Here is an 18920-nt window from a genome sequence, read left to right on the forward strand (position 1 = left end):
ATCACTTTCTGGAACTAAATCTCCAATCAATAGAGGGAAGAAATGTAAAAATGTCTGCATTTCTCTAGAACTCATATTTATTTTCAACTTATCTGATTTAACAAACTTTAAAGGAGGAGACATATTGCCTATTTCAGAATCACCATAATTGAAACCTTTTTTTCTGATATTTAAAGTTTCTAAAGTAAAATATTTTAATCTAATAAAATTATTTATTAAATGACACATATTATAATTAGCAACTCCTTCAAAAATATCGTGCATAATATCAACAGAAAAATTGTCTACAACGTGAAAAGAATTTATTGAATTAAATATTGAATTTTCAGAAATCCCAGTTTGCTTTAAATCATTTTGTGCAACATTTTCATAATAGTTAACTTTATTTCGAAGTGAATTATTATTATCTTCAGTAGCCATTGTTTGAGTTTTTTTTTTATTATTTACACAAAAACGACAAAAGTGAATAGATGAAAATGATCTTGAAAATCCTAAAACTGAATTAATACCAAGATTATCACCAACAACTAATCCCAAAATAAACTTGATGTTGAAGGTTTTTTTTGGTAAATTAATTTTTATACCAATAATTTCCAATTCATTTATCTCTTCAATTAACTTAAAAAATGCCTTATCGTTACCAATACTTTTGACATCTTTGGTGTTAAAAAGAGCAGCAACAAATATTGAACTTAAACTATACCTTAAACAATCTGGAGCTGAGGGAAAAGAATAATAAACACCTAATACAGAAGAAGCATGCGATCCAAGAGGATTATTAATCTCAAAATCGTCGAAATATAAAAAATATGGTATTAAAATTGAATCTTCTTTATTTTTTAATAATATTTTGTCTTTCCATAGTTGGCAATTAATAAAATTAGTAAAATCAGTTTCTGAATTTAAAGAATTATGGTTCTCAACAAATAAATCTAACACACCTGGTGCTTCAAAATATTTCCTAAATTGAAATTTAAGAGGAAGGATTACAGCTTTGGTTTTGTTTTCATCAACAGTGTTTACATTATGCAAAACAACATTTCCTATAGTATTATCCAAAGTTATAACATTAGGTTTCTCATAGTAATCATTATTCTGCAAATTATTTAAAAATTTATATTCTGTATCAATACCTTCAAATGGATTATCACAAAAATTAACTATTGATTGAAATGCATTTTTAGTTTCTTTATCTAATGTATTATTATGGATTATTATATTGTTAATTTCTTTAGAAATCGAAGATGTGATTATTTTTGTTATATTATTTTGAAGTTCTGATGCATCCTTTCTGGATAAATTGAATTTACTATAATATAGGATAGAAAATTGTAAGGCAGACATTTTTAATGAATTTAAATCTATATTGTAATTATTAATAACATCAGTAGACAATACATTAGTTGTGTTTAAAATCTCATCTTTTAAATTATTAGACAAATATGTATTATTTGGTAAGGAATTATCTTTATTTATTTCTAAAGATGGGACAATATCTATGGGTGTATGTTTAAATTCTTTTTTAACATGCTTGGAAAATGACCTAAATGATGAAAAAGTTTGAGTGCAATGAGTAATACCACATTTATAAATACTTGAAGATGTCAAGGAATGATATAATTTTAAATGGGATATATATGGATCTAAATTTGAAAATTTGTTCTTACAAATAAAACAGGTTAAATACATAGTAATTTAATAACTTTGAAAAAATATTATTTAAGATCAGAAATTAGTAGTTCGAGCGATGGATTTTTAACATCAGTATCATGTTCTATGTCATACATATACCTTTGAAAAAATGTCCACACTAATATACATTGCATAGGGTATTGTAAATTAAAAGTGTGAAAAATTTTAAAACATATATCAACTGCTTTTACAATATTAGAAAACTTATAGAATGTATCAAGATAATAAACAAAATATTCTTTAGTTGCCTCAACACCACTTATTCCCACAACACAAATTAATGGCTGCAAAGATTGTCTATTTGTGTAGCAATTATCAATTTCAATTTGTATTTGAGAATGAAGATCATTCATACATGCAACTTGAAGCAAAAATGTTTTACGGCCATCAGCAATAGAAGTCTTCACAATTCTTTTCTTATTACTAATTTTGTCTATGTGACATGTTTTGGATGTTGGAACCAATAATGAGTTCATTAAATCAAATATGATTACATTCCTTATATCTGTAATTTAAATATTATGCAATAACTAAAAAATAATAACAAATACAAACTCATTTAGCTTCAATATTTAATACCTTGATTAGCATCACAAATATTTTCTAATTGTTCCAATAAATCTCTGCTGTTTGCATCTTTTATTTTACTTTTCATTAATGGTATAATTTTTTCCACAAAACAGTCCCATTTATTAAACAGCAATCCACCTTTTCCTGGATGTAAATATTCAAAATCAATATCAATCTGAAATAAAAATTTAAAAACATTCATAAACCCGTATTTAAATATAAATTATTAAATTCATTCTTTAGGTAAACATTGTATTTTATACCAAACAATTATAGGTCATACGGTATAAGACCATATATTATTATAAAAATTTGTTTATTATAATATATTTACCAACTGATGTCCAAAAGATTGTTTATACATTGGCCAATTTTCAAGAATATCAACAATAGTAGTACTGTTCAAAGCAAGAAATTGTTTACGAAAATTAGCAGTTTCTTTCCACTTAAGTAAAATGTCATCTAAAGGTTCTACATTAAACTGAAGCCATTTTTGGATGCTTTTAATTGTATTCAAATCTAAAATGAATAAACAAGTTGTAAATTATAACTTATATTAAAATTTTAAACCAAAACTTCTAATAATTATTTATTTTAAATTTTAAATATTTACCATAAGTTGGCTGTAGGTGTTCTTGTTCAGAACTTTGTTTTGGAATGTGTGTGAAAGTTTTTTTTGAATCAACCCAAAGATCACTTCGGCGTAACTTGGAAACAGTATTGTGATACTTTTGGTACAAAGATCCTTTTGGCTTTTTTTTAGGCACCGGCATAAAATATGTTTCCTGTATATAGTAAATCATGAAATATAATTAAATTTGTATTCATACTCAGACAATACAATAAATTAGGTGTCTCACAAAAAGCCAGTACAGAATAACTATATTGTGTATTAAATTTAATAGTAGGTATCACAGATTTAATATAATTATATTATTTAAAAGTACAATCAAATGCATATTGATTGTATTTTATTAAAATTTTAGTTATTATCAAAGATATTCATAGAAAATTGCAACTTTATACTGTTAGAATATAATAATATGGTCAAAATTATAATAAATAATTCAATAATTATTTTTAAATAGGTACCTAAATAAAGATATTATACCTAACAAATATTTGATTTCCATGTGGTACAAACCTTTACTTCAGTTGTAAAATAACTAACTATATTCACAGCTATTTTTTCCAGAAGTTTGGGACTTGCATGAATTTTTTTTTGAAGTAAATATTCAATAACAATATCTGTAATATTTTTGCGACACTGATCATTTAATCTGTGATTTTTTGAGAAATATTGTAATACCATATCTCCTTTTCCAGAGCTAGTCAATAAGTCTTCTAAATTAAACTATATAGAAATTATGAAAATTAGTTATTAACTAAGAATTTTGTATGACCTAACAATGCAAGTTATGCAAGTGTAATATAATACAAATTGATTCACAGAAAAAAAATCAGATTGAATCCAATTGAAGTGAACTTTATAGTTTATAGTATACTGCATGGTTCATTACTCAATTATAACCAATATAAATTATCTTACATTAATCTCACAGTTTATAGTGGAGCCATGATCACTTTCTGTAGAAATAGAACTATCCGAATTAGTATATTCATTATCAGAAGAATTAGTATTGATACATGTGTTGTTTGAATTGACAGGCTCCTTAATAAATAATACATATTAAATTAATTAAAAATTTCAATTTCAATACTTAAAATTTGTTAATAAAATATAGTAGGTAATTAAAATGTGTACTAACATTGAATTGTGATTGCCATTTGATCAAATTATGTTCAAAGATTATTCTTTGGCCTAATTTTTCTTTTGGGCACAGAGCAACTAAATGTCTACCATTCATTAATTTCAAACCTTCCAAAGTTATACTACATTCTACAAATTATAAAAAAAAATTTTACTTGGTAGTTGCTAGGTATTTAATAGGTACTCAATATACGTATTGCAAAAGGTATTTATTTTTTGTTACATACATTGTATATAGTAGTCAATTGTAATTTATTATCACATGAAGACGCCTACATTATGTCAATAAATATAATACATAATAAAATATAATAGATATTTATCTATATAAAATAGCATATTCTTTAACTACATTATACATCTACGTATAGAGGTATATTAAAAGTTAAAAATAATTGAAATAATCTACCTACCTTTAAATAATTGGTAAAAACACTCTCCTTTCAACTCTTGTAATATTCCAAATAGTTCTTCACACCCATTATGAATTGGTGAACCAAACATATCTTCGGAAAATGAAATGTCAGCATTCATTATAATATCATGAGTAACAGTAGCATCCATTCTTAATTTAAATTGTAACACAATAGGTAATAAACGTTTAATTTGTCTCAAATAAACACTCGCGAACACTCACAAGACTTTACACAAGGGTTGAAATAACAACCATATAAAAATAATATAATACACAGGACAATTTTTATAATTTTAATATCGGAAATCTTAAATACCGTATTGTGATGCACGAATCATATAGAATAATGCGCTAATGTGCGATTGATTTCACGATTTGACGGAATTACCACATATTACAATGGCATTACGATATAACCCACAGAATAGAAACTTCTTATCCCGTTATATTTATAAATAGTATTTAATACAACTATTAATGAAAATTATTATTAAATTTATGGAATCTTCCATGAATTCAAATCTAAATTGAAGTTGTTAAATTGATAAAAGATACTCCATAAATAATATTTCAACAAAATGATTATAATTATCATAAAAACAATACTATTTATAGATCATACATTTTGAAATATAAAAACATTATTTCTAAGAAAAAATGTTGTTGATTTAAAGACGAAAGGAATACAATTAATGTAATATTATAGACGATTTTATTATGAAAACTAAATATAGTAATATTATTTGCCATTAAATTTAAGTTTATAATTCATAATAATTAAGATACAGTTTTCATTATTTCTATAGATAAAAGATTATTTCTAAGACAATGAGGTTGAAATTTAAATCATAGTCTTTCTTAATTTTAAAGGAAAATAAGTATTACAATTAATGAAAATGAATAAATTTAATGAAAACATTTTTTCATTGAATTAAAAAAAGTATTCTTAAGCTGATGACTTTATCATTGTTTTAAAGAAAATTATAATATTTTTGAAGAAAGTAACAAAACCACAAATCTATGAAACGAATTCATAAAAATTAAAACTATCTTTTTTCTGAGTGTGTGTTCATTTAGTGTAGCGTATACCTTCCTCTGGTCACTGAATTCTCGTTCCCTTTTCAGCTTCTCTTTGATTAATTGGTAAAAGTGTTTCTATATCACGTTTTTGAACTATAAATATCGGTGCTTCAGAAGGTCATTGTGGTGCCAACATAGACCAAATATCCACGGTCCTTGTACTCGTGAACCATAATTTCGTTGATTGGTTCTATTTTCTTCTGCTGATTATTCAGTTACGTTATTGTTTAGTGGTTCCTCATTTTTTTCATTTCCTGTTCTTTGATCAGAATATAACAAACTAACCTAACGTCCACGATTAAATTTTCTTTTTTCTTGAAAAAGTGATACGCCGATTTCCACAACAACCTTGTCCACCCATTTTCTGACGTTTTAAAAAACAATTGACTGCGACATCTCTATTCAAACTGTATCAATCAACAACAGTATGGCTGCTTCGTCCTGCCAAAGTACTGTTGTTTGAACATGGTTAAGGTAGACCCAAAACCACAACAAATCCATAATTTCCATTGATTTTAACTTGCTGTTACATCTACCATTGAGATCAGTGTATGAAAAAAAACCGATTGCCATTACGTACCTATTTATTGAAAAGTTTGACACACTTTTTTCGTGCATCTTAATGTAATTGTTCTTTTAAATGATCCACCAGAACTTTTCTTTTTACTTGTTCTAGTAGTTTCTTTAAGATATCCGCCACAGCTGACGCCATCTTTCACTTTATTGCACGTTAAATGATTTTATTCATTTTGAAGTAGCAACTGTTTGCTTTTTGAATACTTCACACGTTTGTCCGTCAGAAATAATATTACGATAAAAATGTCCGATTCTTGAACTCATAATGAAATATTAAAAAAGTAAAATATTATTTACTATTGTCTAACGAGTAGAGACGACGATGGTGATGAGTCAGTGGCGGCGATTTGTCTGGGTGTCGTATATTTTATCTTATCGTATTAATTTAATCATAAAAGGGAAATCATATAAACGTACAAAGAGTAGTTTTTTTTATAATCTGAAAATATCTGAATACTTTGATAAAAGTGTATTGTACAATGTTTGTAAAACATATTTTTTACCATTTTTTTTTGTAGTTATTTTAAAATTAAATATTTTTTTATTGTTTATTTACAGGAAAAATCAATTTACGGACAAAATACTTCTGAAGCTATTTCAACTGGTAAAATTAATCTTAATTATCTTGCTCTTGAACTTCTATATTTAATATATTTTAACTGATAATCTTAGGTGCTGATACAAATGACATCTTATATTCATATAATGAATTGGACAATTTTTCTTTCTCATTAAATGCTGACAATAATGAAGTAAGTTTTTAGCGTGTGTTTGAAAATATAGTGGTTTTAAATACATAATACATAATTTTTTTAAAGTATTTGATAAAACTTGATAACTTTATCATACATTCTTTATGCTTAAAATTATAATTTATGAAACCCCTTATCAATATATAATATATATATTTGTTAGGTTAGGTATGAATACCGGTTAAACCTAGGATTTACTGGTAAATCCTATGTTTCACCGACTACTGTTGTTAAAACCTAGGATATACAACATTTTTTTGTCAAACCCTGAATGATTTTTGTAGCTCGGACTTTAAAAAACGAGATTTGGTAAATCTTAGGATAAACAATCAGTGTTAGTAAGTCCAAACATTTTTACCAAAATTATTTATTTTTATTATTATCTAAGTATATTAGGTAGGTACTACATCAATGACTAATATATTAAATACACGCTTTTATATTAGTGTGATCACGCTAAGAGATACCACTAAATATTTCAGAACGATGGCCTTGTATTGAAATAGGGTTTTCACTGAATGAAAGATAGTACTTAAATACACATATATTTATGATTTTCAAATTTTTAAATGGAAACACTACTTTTTTCCTACATAGTCGGATAGATTATTTATTTATTTTTTAAATGTTTTTGTATAAAAAGTTTTTTCTATTTACAAATCTGACAAGTTATAGAAGTCGACATTTGATTTTTTGCATAATTTTAAACGAAATGTTCACTTATAACTACTGGAAATAAAAAAAATAGCGCCAAATTAATACTTAATTTACCTTATCTGTTTATAAATAATAATTTAATAATATCGTACGTCGTCCTGATGGATATCCCGAGTACCTGTGTGAAATAATTTTTGTTTAGTAAACTGCTATAATACGATTACAATTTTAACTATTTTTATAGTGGAATTTTATTTTATTTATGACAACTAAACTGCGATTACCACAGTGTCCGCGTAACCAAAGAAAGGAAATCGTTATTCATTTTTGACGTGCTTCGTAGGTTTTTTCTAGATTGAGCATGGATATGTCTGTTGGATTTACCAGGTTATATATGTCAGCAAGGCTGCTAAGAGTCACTTAGTGTCTATTATATTATTAGAACGTGAGGCGAGATTTCTCACAACAATTATATCCTGTAGTTCTACCGGGCCGATTTTCACAATTTTTTTTAACGCTACACTGGTGTGTAGATGAGCCATTTAATGATAAAAATCCAAAAAATTAATTATTTAAATAGTTATAGCCTATAGGAAGTACCTTAGGGTGGCCCTTAAAAATAAATATTTAAATTTTTTTTGTGGCACCCACCTGTTTTTTGTAAATGCCCAATTTAATATTAACTGCAAACTTTGAAATCAATTGTTCAGTTTTTAGCCGTGCCCCCGGGAACTTGAAGTTCAGTAGTTTTGTAATTTCTTACAAAAATCACTGACATTAGGTTATATTTTTTTTTTCAACCAAAGAACATAAAATATTAATTGATATAAGTAGTGAAGTTTACCCTACATTTTATGACGATTTCAAAAATGTCACTTTTTCATTATAACAAAATTTATTACTGGAACAGTTACAATTTTAAGCAAAAAATAAGTAAAAACTAAACATATCTGGCTAAACCATTTTTTATTGTTTTATATTTATGTAAGCCAAACAATTCATTAAAATTACAAATGTAGAACATTTTTAAAACTAAGTTGTCTATTATAATGTTTAAAAATAATTACTTATATGCTTTGTCACAATTTTTTTTTTAATGTTTCCTTTTTGCAGTCTGGACAACTTGTAACACAAACTGTTTTTGTTCCTCATTGGTGGCGAGTATTGAATTGTAGTCTTCAATCAATTTTATTCCCCTCTCGGCCGTATCATTGACAGTTTTCAGTTTAGAAACCATTTGCAATGCATTTTGAAAAGATAAGTTTTCACTCCAATCTGCTGGGTCATTTAAAAGAAATTCTGTATCCAAGTTAAATATTTTGAAAAAATCTAAAGTTTCACTTGAGACCGAAGAACTCTATTTCATTTTTCACAAATTCTGAAATTTCTGATTCTTTTAAATTTAATCGTTTGATATTCTCGTTTGAATCTGTTTTATAATTTAGTTTAACGATCATTTTTTTTTTTGATTCAATAGAAATACTTTTATCGAAAAATGCCAATGCAACTGCTTCGGGTGTTAGATACCACAAATGATTTCGAAATTTATTCATTGCTACTCTAGATATATTATTATCAATTGAACTATAGTTGTACAAGTTTTGTATAAAAAGTAAATCTTGATATGGTGCGGCTGCAGCAGTAGGTGCCTTAAACCATGCTTCAATATAAATTGTAACTACAAATATACAAATATCACGAAGTCCGTTTTTTTCAAAACTACTTATTCAAATTCATTACGAAACATGTATATTTTAAGAGAATAAATAGCTTTTGCCATCCATCTTGCATGGTGAGTTGCACCGGGAGTATGGAAAAAAGTCGTATTATTTGGTTTAGCGCCAAGAAAAATCATTGTTAACTCGAGTAACTCCTTGTAATCGTTTCGAGGTTGTACAATTTTCAAATGTTCTTTTACAAACTCTAAGACTCTTGTTGAATGTGGATTAATAATTTCTTTAATTTGTTTGTCCGAAATACCTGGAGAAAAATTGTCCTTGTTTATTTTATTCCACGAGAGCTGAAATCTATTGAAAATAGATACTTCTTTAGCTGATGGTTTATTTAATTTTTCTTCAAAAACGCTTCGTAAAATTATTTCATAAATATGATGTCTGCATAGCAAATAAAATAATTTTTTTCCTAAAAGCCTTTCTAATAATACACAAGTACCACCCAATCGACCACTATTAACTGCAGTTGTATCAAACGACAGAGCTTTAACCAAATTTTGTATATTCCATTCAATTAAAGTTTTGTAAATAACTTCTGCCTGTTTATTTGCCGTTGCTTTTTGTAAAACTGGAATACTTAAAATTTTTTCTGTATCACCACTTGAAATTACAATGGCTAGCCTATCAATAATATCTTTTCCAACCAAATTAGGAAGAAGCTTGCCGTCCCAGTGTAATACAACAGCTTTAAGATCACTTTCTTGAAATTTATCTTTTATTATACTCGCTCTCTCCTTACGCAAAATCTGTCGACAACGTTGAATTTATGTCCTATTAATAACAAAGTCCTCCACATTTTTTTCTAGAGCTTCTACCACTGCCATAATGATATGAATTGCCCCCTATGATTTCAAACCATGATGAGCACTCTGTGCCTCCATACTGAGTCGTAGGCTTTAGATATGTCAAGGCTTACCATATCTAGTGTTTGTTTGTTTTCGAAAGGTATGTCGATTTCTGATTTAATTATGTGTAGGTTATCGATTGTGGATCTTGATTGACGGAAACCATTTTGTTCTTAATTTATAATTTTGTTTTTTTTCAAGGAACCAATTGAGTCTTGTGTTTAAAATTATTTCCATTATTTTTGCCATAGTGTTTAACAAAGTTATTGGTCTGTAGCTGTCGATGGAGTGTTTTTCCAGGTTTAATGATTGGAATAATTATGCCACTTTCCCACTTACTTGGAAGAGTTCCTATTCGCCATATCGTATTATATATTTATAGTAGGTGGTTTTTGGCGGTGTTACCTAGGTTGTGAATGAAGCAGTATGGTATTCCGTCAGGTCTGGGGCTTTTACTTCTACATTTTACAAGTGGTATTTCTCTTTCCTTTATGGAGAAAGGTTCGTTTAAGCTTATTTGGTCTGGATAAAGAAGATTTACATCAAGATTGTATGGATATATTTTCTACTGTCATTTTTATGCCTTCAAGAAATTGTTGTTTGTAAATCTTATCGCTGAAGTTTTCGTGGAAGTGCTGATTTTTTGGGCAACCTTATCTGATTCGGATGTTGTTCCCAACTCATGAGTTACGTGGATTTCCTGGTCTTGATTTAAGTGATCTTATTCCAGATAAGCGATGGGTGTGTATTTTTATTGATGGTACTTGCGAGTTTTTCCCATGATTCCTTTTTACTATTCTTGATTAAGAACATAAATGTGGCTCTTAGTTTTTTAAGTTGAATAAAGTTTTTGTGAGATTTGTTTTTTTTTATGTGTTCAGTACATTTTTAAAAAAATTGTATGGCCTCTTTAATCGCATAATTCCACCAAGGAACTTTTGGTCTGTAGGTTTGATTTGTGTGGCTTCAAATAGTTTTTTCCGCTGTAAAGGTTAATATTGTTGTGAATGTTCTGACCATTTCATTAATGTTTAGTTGGTTAGTGGTGGATAGTTTGGTAACTTCTTCATCAACTATTTCACCGAAAAGGATCTAGTTTGGGTTTTGAAGGTTCCATCTTTGACTTTTGTTTTTATTTGATCCGCCGGTCCTAAGGGTGAAAGTTATTTTTATTGGAATATGATCACTACTGAATATGCCGGTTAATACTTTCCATTCGATTTTATGAGCTAGGGAGGATGAATAGACACTCAGATCAATACATGAAAAGTTTCCGTTTGCTAAATTAGTGTGTGTAGGGGTTGAGTCGTTAAGTATCGTGATGTTATCTTTGTCAAGTAGTTTTTCAATTTTTTTACCTCTGAGGTCTGTTTTAGTGGATCCTCATGTGAGCATTAAAGTCGCCTAGAAGGATGAAAGGTGTGGGAAGTTGTTGCATAATGTGATCTATATCCATAGGGCTGACATTTTTTTGGTTGGGGAGATGTTATATATATATATATATATATATATGTTGCATATTGTGAATTTTTCTTTCATTTCGATTTGTACTGCCAAGACTTCTAGTTCACTGTGGATGGTTTGGTTTGATATAAAATCTTATAAATAGGATAAACGTACCACCACTAGCTCTACCTGCTTCTAGACGGTTTTTTCTGTAACCTTTATAATTTTTGAGGGGAGCTATGTAATTGTCTTTGAAGTTTGATTCTTGGAAGGATATTATATTTAGATTATGATCTTGTATATTTAGTTCAAGTTCATCTTTTTTTAATTTTTTATTATCTTTTTAGGTATTAATAATTGCTGCAGTGAAGATGGGTCCTCTGGAGGGTTAATGTTGACTAATGCTTTGTTTAGTCTCATAAGCCTCTTTTTAATACTGAGGTTATTTATTTTCGCATGAATGGTGCCAATAATTTCGATCATCTCCATCGGTGAAATATTGAATTGTTTGAGTGTGCTGATAGGATTATTGAACGTGTTTTCTATAATATATTTGAGCTGGGAGAAGGTTATTTTTAGATTCGGTATTTGATTGAAAGTAGATTTGGCAGGTGTTAGTAATTCATCCAGCTTATTTACAATTTGTTCTATAGAATTTACACGTTTAGGTTTTTTAGGTGTTGGTTGTATGGTTTAATTGGATTTATTTGAGTTTAATAGCATGATTGTGAGTGTTCCATTGTTAGTTTGTTGGCTTTGTATTGACGTCGTAGCAGGTGAATCGTTTTCAGGATTCACTATATTCTGTGTACGATCAGGGCTAAGAATATAATATAACTATAATAAATAACCATACAAAGAGTAGTTTTTTTTTTACAATCTGAATACTTAGATAAAAGTACATTGTACATTGTTAATAGAACATACTTTTTGCAATTTTTTTTGTAATTATTTTCAATTCAAATATTTCTTTTAGATAAAATTAATTTTTTAAAATTTTTTTATTGTTTATTTATAGGGAAAATCAATTTACGGACAACATACCTCTGAAGCTATTTCAACTGGTAAAATTAATCTTAATTATCTTGATCTTAAACTACTATATTTAATATTGTTTAACTGACACTTTTAGGTGCTGATACAAGTAACATCTTATATTCAGATAATGGATTGGAAAACTTTCCTTTCTCATTAAAAGCTGACAATATTAAAGTAAGTTTTTAATGTGTGTTTGAAAATTTAGTGATTTTAAGTACATAATATATAATTTTTATAAAATACTTGATAAAACTTATCATAACCCTAACATATTTTTGCAATAGCAGGTGAAAAATAAAAGAAATACATATTCACAATAGTTTTTTACAAGCAATCAAATTTTAATTTTTACAACACGTGAAAATCACGAAAATGCGCAAATTATTTTAAGCTAGAAATTCATAAAAAATTTTCCTTTTATATCGCATGATTTGAAAATTTAATACAAGGCTCCTAAAATTTTTTTACAATAGCAGTTGAAAAATAAAATAAATACATAGTCAACATTTTTTTTTATTAGCATTCAAAGTTTGAATTTTGACAACATATTTTGTAAAAATCACGAAAATTCACAAATTATTTTAAGCTAGAAATTCATAAAAAATTTCGTTTTTAAATCTAAGATTTGAAAATTTAATACAAGATTCCTTACAAGTTTGTCAATCTTTACCACAAATAAAAAGTCCACCGGAAATTCAAATTAAATTTTTATGAGCATTTGAAATTTAAATTTTTTTAACATTGGATTTCCACTGGATTTCACATTTAGCGATTTTCTTATTTTGGTGTAACTCTAAAAGTCTAAAACAAATGACCGCAGATACTTGAAATTTTCACTGAATGTTTATATACGCATTTTCTGCATTTGATAAAATTTTCAAAATATTAAGATTTGTTTTGAGCTGTTTACTGACATTTTAATTTTTCAACTTTTTTAGTTTTTTTTTTCTATAAATATCGATAAAAAAATTATTTGTTGGGTAGAAAAGCTTAAAAATTTAATACAAGGCTTCTACCACATTTTAACAATAGCAGTTGAAAAATTAAATAAATTCATAGTTACAATTTTTTTTACGTGCATTCAAAGTTTGAATTTTGACAACATACGTAAAAATCACGAAAATTCATAAAACATTTTCCTTTTATATCTAAGACTTGAAAATTTAATACAAAGCTCCTAACATATTTTTGCAATTGTAGATGAAAAATAAAAGAAATATGTTGGCACAATATGTTAAAATCTCGAATATTCGCAAATTATTTTAAACTAGAATTTCATAAAAATTGTTCTTTTTAAATCTAAGATTTGAAAATTTTTAATAATCTATAATATATCCTAGACAGATAAACCGCCTTCGCTCAGAATCGTTTTTTGTATTCAATGATATAATATAATTGGATTCAAATTTAATTCCATCCATCACAGTAACCCACTTGTAACCTACTGTACAGCAGAGTGACATCCACGACTTACCCGCCTTTTTTTAAATTTAATTTAATATATTACAAAGTTAAGCTCTTCCAAAATGTTGACCCTAGTTACTCCTTTGATATTCATTGGATATAAAAAATACATTAGCGAAATAGCGAATATCAATTTTCAACTGTTTAATGACTATTTTTAAACGTATTACACTTGTCAATTTACATTTTATATAAAAACGACTTACAAAATATTTATTAACGTATACAAATGATCTGTAATTTTATCAAAAGTTATTATATTACTATAAATTTAAAAATGTGGTAATTATTCGTTAGGTATTATCTATATTACATATTTTAATATAATAATAAATTTAAACAAAAAATAAATAAAATTGATATTTGAATATTTAAACATTTTTCCCTGACTTTTTGGACGCAAACAATTCTATTAGATACTTTTTTTAAATCTAATGTATCTGTTGTTTCGTGTTCTATTGCAATCGTAGCCAATTCAGTCAATCGGTTTTGAGACATTGCGTTTCTGAGGTAATTTTTGATTATTTTGAGCTTTGAGAAACTCCTTTCTGCCGACGCCGCGGTTATCGGTATGGTTAACAAAATTCAGAGTGAACTTACTATGTTAGGAAAAGCATTATAAGCACCAGGCATTGTTTTTAAAAACTGAGTGCTCCTATAGATGTATAATCTTCTTTCATTATATGACGAAAAATTAGTAATTATTCATACAATTCAGAAGCAATATCATATAAATTTCCATCACTTAAATAATTTTGCAAATCTAAACAATTCTTCATTAGGTCGTCATTAGTTATTTTTGAAAGTTCGCCAATATTGTGTAAAAAACTGAAATTGTTGTTATAAATTTGAAATTGATTAAATCGTTCACTAAATGAAGATATAGCTCCATCGGTAATTACATTAAAATAAAATGTTCGAAAATTGTTTTCTGGATCATCATTTATATCATCTGAAGTTTCATAGTCAAATTGTTTTTTTATCTTTCTAAGACACTTCTTTTTAAATGTTTTGTCAATATTCAAGATATCTGCTATTTCATTAGCTTTAATTTTTGAAGATTAAAAACCATTTTCTCAAAATGATTTTAAAATTTCTAGAAGACCATTTAAAAGGTTACTACATTTGTCCAAATGAATATTAATATTCTATAAAGTTTTGCTTACAGTATTTACTTCGACTAATATTTCATACCAAATTATCAAACTTAGGATAAATTCATAACTTTCTAGTTCATTTGTATCTAAAGACTGAGCTTCGCTTTTCGTTTTTGGATCTAAAGTATTATCAGCACCACGTTGCTTTTCTAGACTTTTCTTAAGTTTTAGTTTTTTTTCTCGTTTTTGGTGGCCAGAATCAAATTTACGATACTTATCTTGCTGCCGACTACTCATATTATGTTATTAGTTTTTTCTGTTTTATAATAACAAATTAAAAAATGAAAATTATATAACAATATATATTGATAAATTACGATATTTTTATACAACACACAGGTCAAGACACAGATATTTTGAGTGTAGGTACACGCTCAGAAAGAATTTAAAATTGTTAAACTAAGTATTTGACTATAAATTATATTAAATATTTCAATATTTTAACAATTATTACCTGGAGAAATAAATTGTAATTTTCAAACTCTTCAAACAGCTTGGGCGACAGTCGAAAAATAATTGAAAATTTTCGGCTTGTCGTTATTCGTTAGCACTAAAGTTCTCATAATAGGTATATTAAATCGTTTATATATAGCAGTTAGGTATCGTCGTAATCATCGTATAGGCGGCACATTATGTAATCTGCAGACGCAGTTACGACTCACGAATCACTATATGACAGCTGCTCGCGATACCAGGTAATGACTAATTACATTTATGAAATGCGATAATCTTTCTAAGAATCCAGGTCTTCTATACCGTGTGCGGCGTGCCATACCGATCAACGTTGGTGTATACTAATTTAATGTAATAATATATTGTTATTTTGTTTTATTACAAGATTTCCACACAACATATTTTTCAGTGTACATTTTAACTTTTAAGCGCGAAGCCCTTGAAAGCACGAAGCCCTGGTCAAATGCCCCGTTTTGCCCCCCCCCCCCCATAACGCCGGCCCTGAATATTTGAATACATTATGACAATAATTTAAGAGGACGCTATACATCCATTTGTTGTCTCCGTCTTATAAGTGCATAACATAGCAAATTTAAGTTTAGCAAATAACGTTTGGTTTCGTTAGAGTGAATTGATCTATTATGCAACTTAATATTAAGAACATTATCTGTGTTTGTATGTGGGATTTTTATGATATTTCGGTTTTGTAGCAAAAGTTATGTGTATATAAAAAATAGTAAATTAAAAATGCTCATAACTCACTTAAAAATTAAGTAATCGTAAAAAAACACTGATAATGTTCTTACCATCAAATTTCATAATAGGTGAATTTACTCAAAATTTTAAACTAATGGAATTAAGCGTGATCTGCTAAGCGTAAATTTGCCGTGTTACGCACTTGTAAGACTGAGACAACAAATATGTGTGTAGTGTCCTTTTAACAATATGTACTAAAAATTAAGTCAAATCAACCAATAATTAATGCGGAAATGTTATTTTCTAATTATTTATAGTGGCTTAGGTATTTTTATTTATCCTAAAACCAACATTCATTCATGAATGTTATATAATTATAATAAGTAACCATACAAAGAGTAGACTTTTTTATAATCTGAAAATATCTGAATACTTAGATAAAAGTACATTGTACATATGCTTGTAAAACATATTTTTAGAAATTTTGTTTTGTAATTATTTCTAAATTAAATATTTCTTTCAGATCAAATTAATTTATTTATTTATTTATTGTAAATTTATAGGAAAAATCAATTAACGGACAACATATTTCTGAAGCTATTTCAACTGGTAAAATTAATCTTAATTATCTTGCTCTTGAACTACTATATTTAATATTGTTTAACTGATACTTTTAGGTGCTGATACCAGTGATATCTCATTTTCAGATAATGAATTGGAAAATTTTTCTTTCTCATTAAAAGCTGACAATAATAAAGTAAGTTTTTAGCTGTGTTTGAAAATGTAACGATTTTAAATACATAATACATAATTTTTAAAGTACTTGATAAAACTTTTTACTTCATGATACATTACTCATGCTTAAAATTGTATTTTATGAAACTCCCAATCAATATATAATAGATACAAAATTTCTTGTTTTCATGCTATTTCATTAAATTTTCAAATATTATTTAAAATTTAACCATTTGCAATTAAATAGCAACTATTATTATTTACTGAAAAATGATAATCAACATACAAATTTTCCTAAAAAAAAAATAGAAAATAATACTTTAATTTATTCAATTATTTCATTGATGAATAATTTCAATTACTTTTTTTGGCTTTTAAAATGGAATTTTAAGAAATGCTTCTTGGAAAAATAAAGTAGTGTCTATACTTACAACCTTTTTCACTGGTGTCTGTTGAAAAAAATATAATTATAATATACATCTTAATATCTTATACATCTAAAAATATTTTGGGTGTAGTACAAAAAACTTTTATAACGGATTACTAAAAAATCAGTCAATTAACATACCCAATATGATACAATAACTAAAAAAATATTATGTTATTTTAATTGAAGTGATTTATTAAAGTCATGCTAAGTCAATGTATGTTGATAAAAAAAAAAAATTATAATAAATTTATGATTTTAGGTTTTCCAATAGGTAATTATTGTTCATAGGCTTTTATAGCTTTACAGTGATGCTGATGTCTTCCACTTTGTTTTTTTTTTTTAAGTGTTATCATTGATTTTATGATATACTATAAAATATTATAATGTATTATACTTTAATATTATAAAATCAATGATGTTATATTCATTCTGATGATTTCTGAAGCACTTAAATCATATTTTAGTTTGAGTTCAAATTGATTTTTAAAGTAAACATTTTACTAATGTTATTCTTTTTGATGATACTACTATCACCAGCTGTTTTTTAGTTATATTGTTTATCATCCACTAGGGGTTTGAAATCTATAAATTCCTTGTCTGTTCCTTCAAAAACTGTACGGTTTTCTGGCTTATACATCTGATTAATGTTACTCATTGAACAGTAACATATATTGATTTACCTTCTTGGGCATTTTCAATTCACCCTACATGCCTGTCAATCTCATTTTAGGTAAGTGCTTATTCTAAAAACCTATTTGTGATTTGAACATTAAAGGTAAAGGCTTCATATTTCTACAAAGCAAATATAAATCTATTTTGGTTTTGACCACCACAATTATCCGAGTAGAAACAAAATTATTATTCTTAGATCATGCACTTCATGAACTTAACTAAACATATCCCTATTTCATTGGAACCTCTTTGCCCCAAACTCATTCCATATGTAGCTATAACCCAGTTTTTTTACCTACACCATATATTATGAAATTATATACTGACAATTTTCTTTCATAATAAAAATAATTTTCTTCACTTTGAGTAGTAGTAAGGACTTTTTGTAAATCAATACCTAACTGCAGCACATTGCTCTAGTTCATAAATTGTTCGTTTTGTATCTCTTGTAATTTTCTTTTAAATGTTTATCATTAACTTTAATAATTATTTTTCTTTTGAGCTAGCTATCTTAATTTCTTTACATTGGTCACACAAGTATCTTTTTGGTTTAAAAAAACAGATTGAATGATTTGTTAAAAACATCAGATTGTCTCAGATTGAGATTTGGAGTAATGGTACTGTTTGTTCTTTTGCCCATTCTACATAAAAGTAATACATTTTTTCAATTGAAAGATCTGATTCTAAGTATTGCTTTTGTGAATTCTGTCTTGTGTAGTGATAGTCAACTAATGGGAA

At 27.0% G+C, this 18920-nt stretch overlaps 2 protein-coding genes across 2 annotated transcripts in view; one reads left to right on the forward strand and one right to left on the reverse strand.

Annotated features, from left to right (window-relative positions):
* The window catches only part of LOC107170554 (uncharacterized), a 45456-nt gene that overhangs the window by 21002 nt on the left and 5534 nt on the right, over nucleotides 1-18920 (forward strand). Inside the window, exons 7-12 of the mRNA XM_015520705.2 lie at nucleotides 6663-6708; nucleotides 6777-6856; nucleotides 12556-12601; nucleotides 12670-12749; nucleotides 16909-16954; nucleotides 17023-17102. Coding sequence (XP_015376191.2) covers nucleotides 6663-6708; nucleotides 6777-6856; nucleotides 12556-12601; nucleotides 12670-12749; nucleotides 16909-16954; nucleotides 17023-17102 — 378 coding nt within the window. The remainder of the gene's footprint in view (nucleotides 1-6662; nucleotides 6709-6776; nucleotides 6857-12555; nucleotides 12602-12669; nucleotides 12750-16908; nucleotides 16955-17022; nucleotides 17103-18920) is intronic.
* Nucleotides 1716-4597, reverse strand: LOC149062139 (uncharacterized). Its single transcript, XM_089221533.1, has 8 exons — nucleotides 4447-4597; nucleotides 4032-4162; nucleotides 3812-3934; nucleotides 3407-3616; nucleotides 2876-3047; nucleotides 2597-2781; nucleotides 2272-2437; nucleotides 1716-2197 (listed from the first exon to the last, which is right to left on the reverse strand). Exons 1-8 carry the CDS (start codon nucleotides 4595-4597, stop codon nucleotides 1716-1718), a joined length of 1620 nt encoding a protein of 539 aa, XP_089077659.1.

The sequence above is a fragment of the Diuraphis noxia genome, unplaced genomic scaffold, assembly GCF_037042655.1.
Source record: "Diuraphis noxia isolate RWA-SAM2 unplaced genomic scaffold, SU_Dnox_SAM2 contig0001, whole genome shotgun sequence".
NCBI lineage: Eukaryota > Metazoa > Arthropoda > Insecta > Hemiptera > Aphididae > Diuraphis > Diuraphis noxia.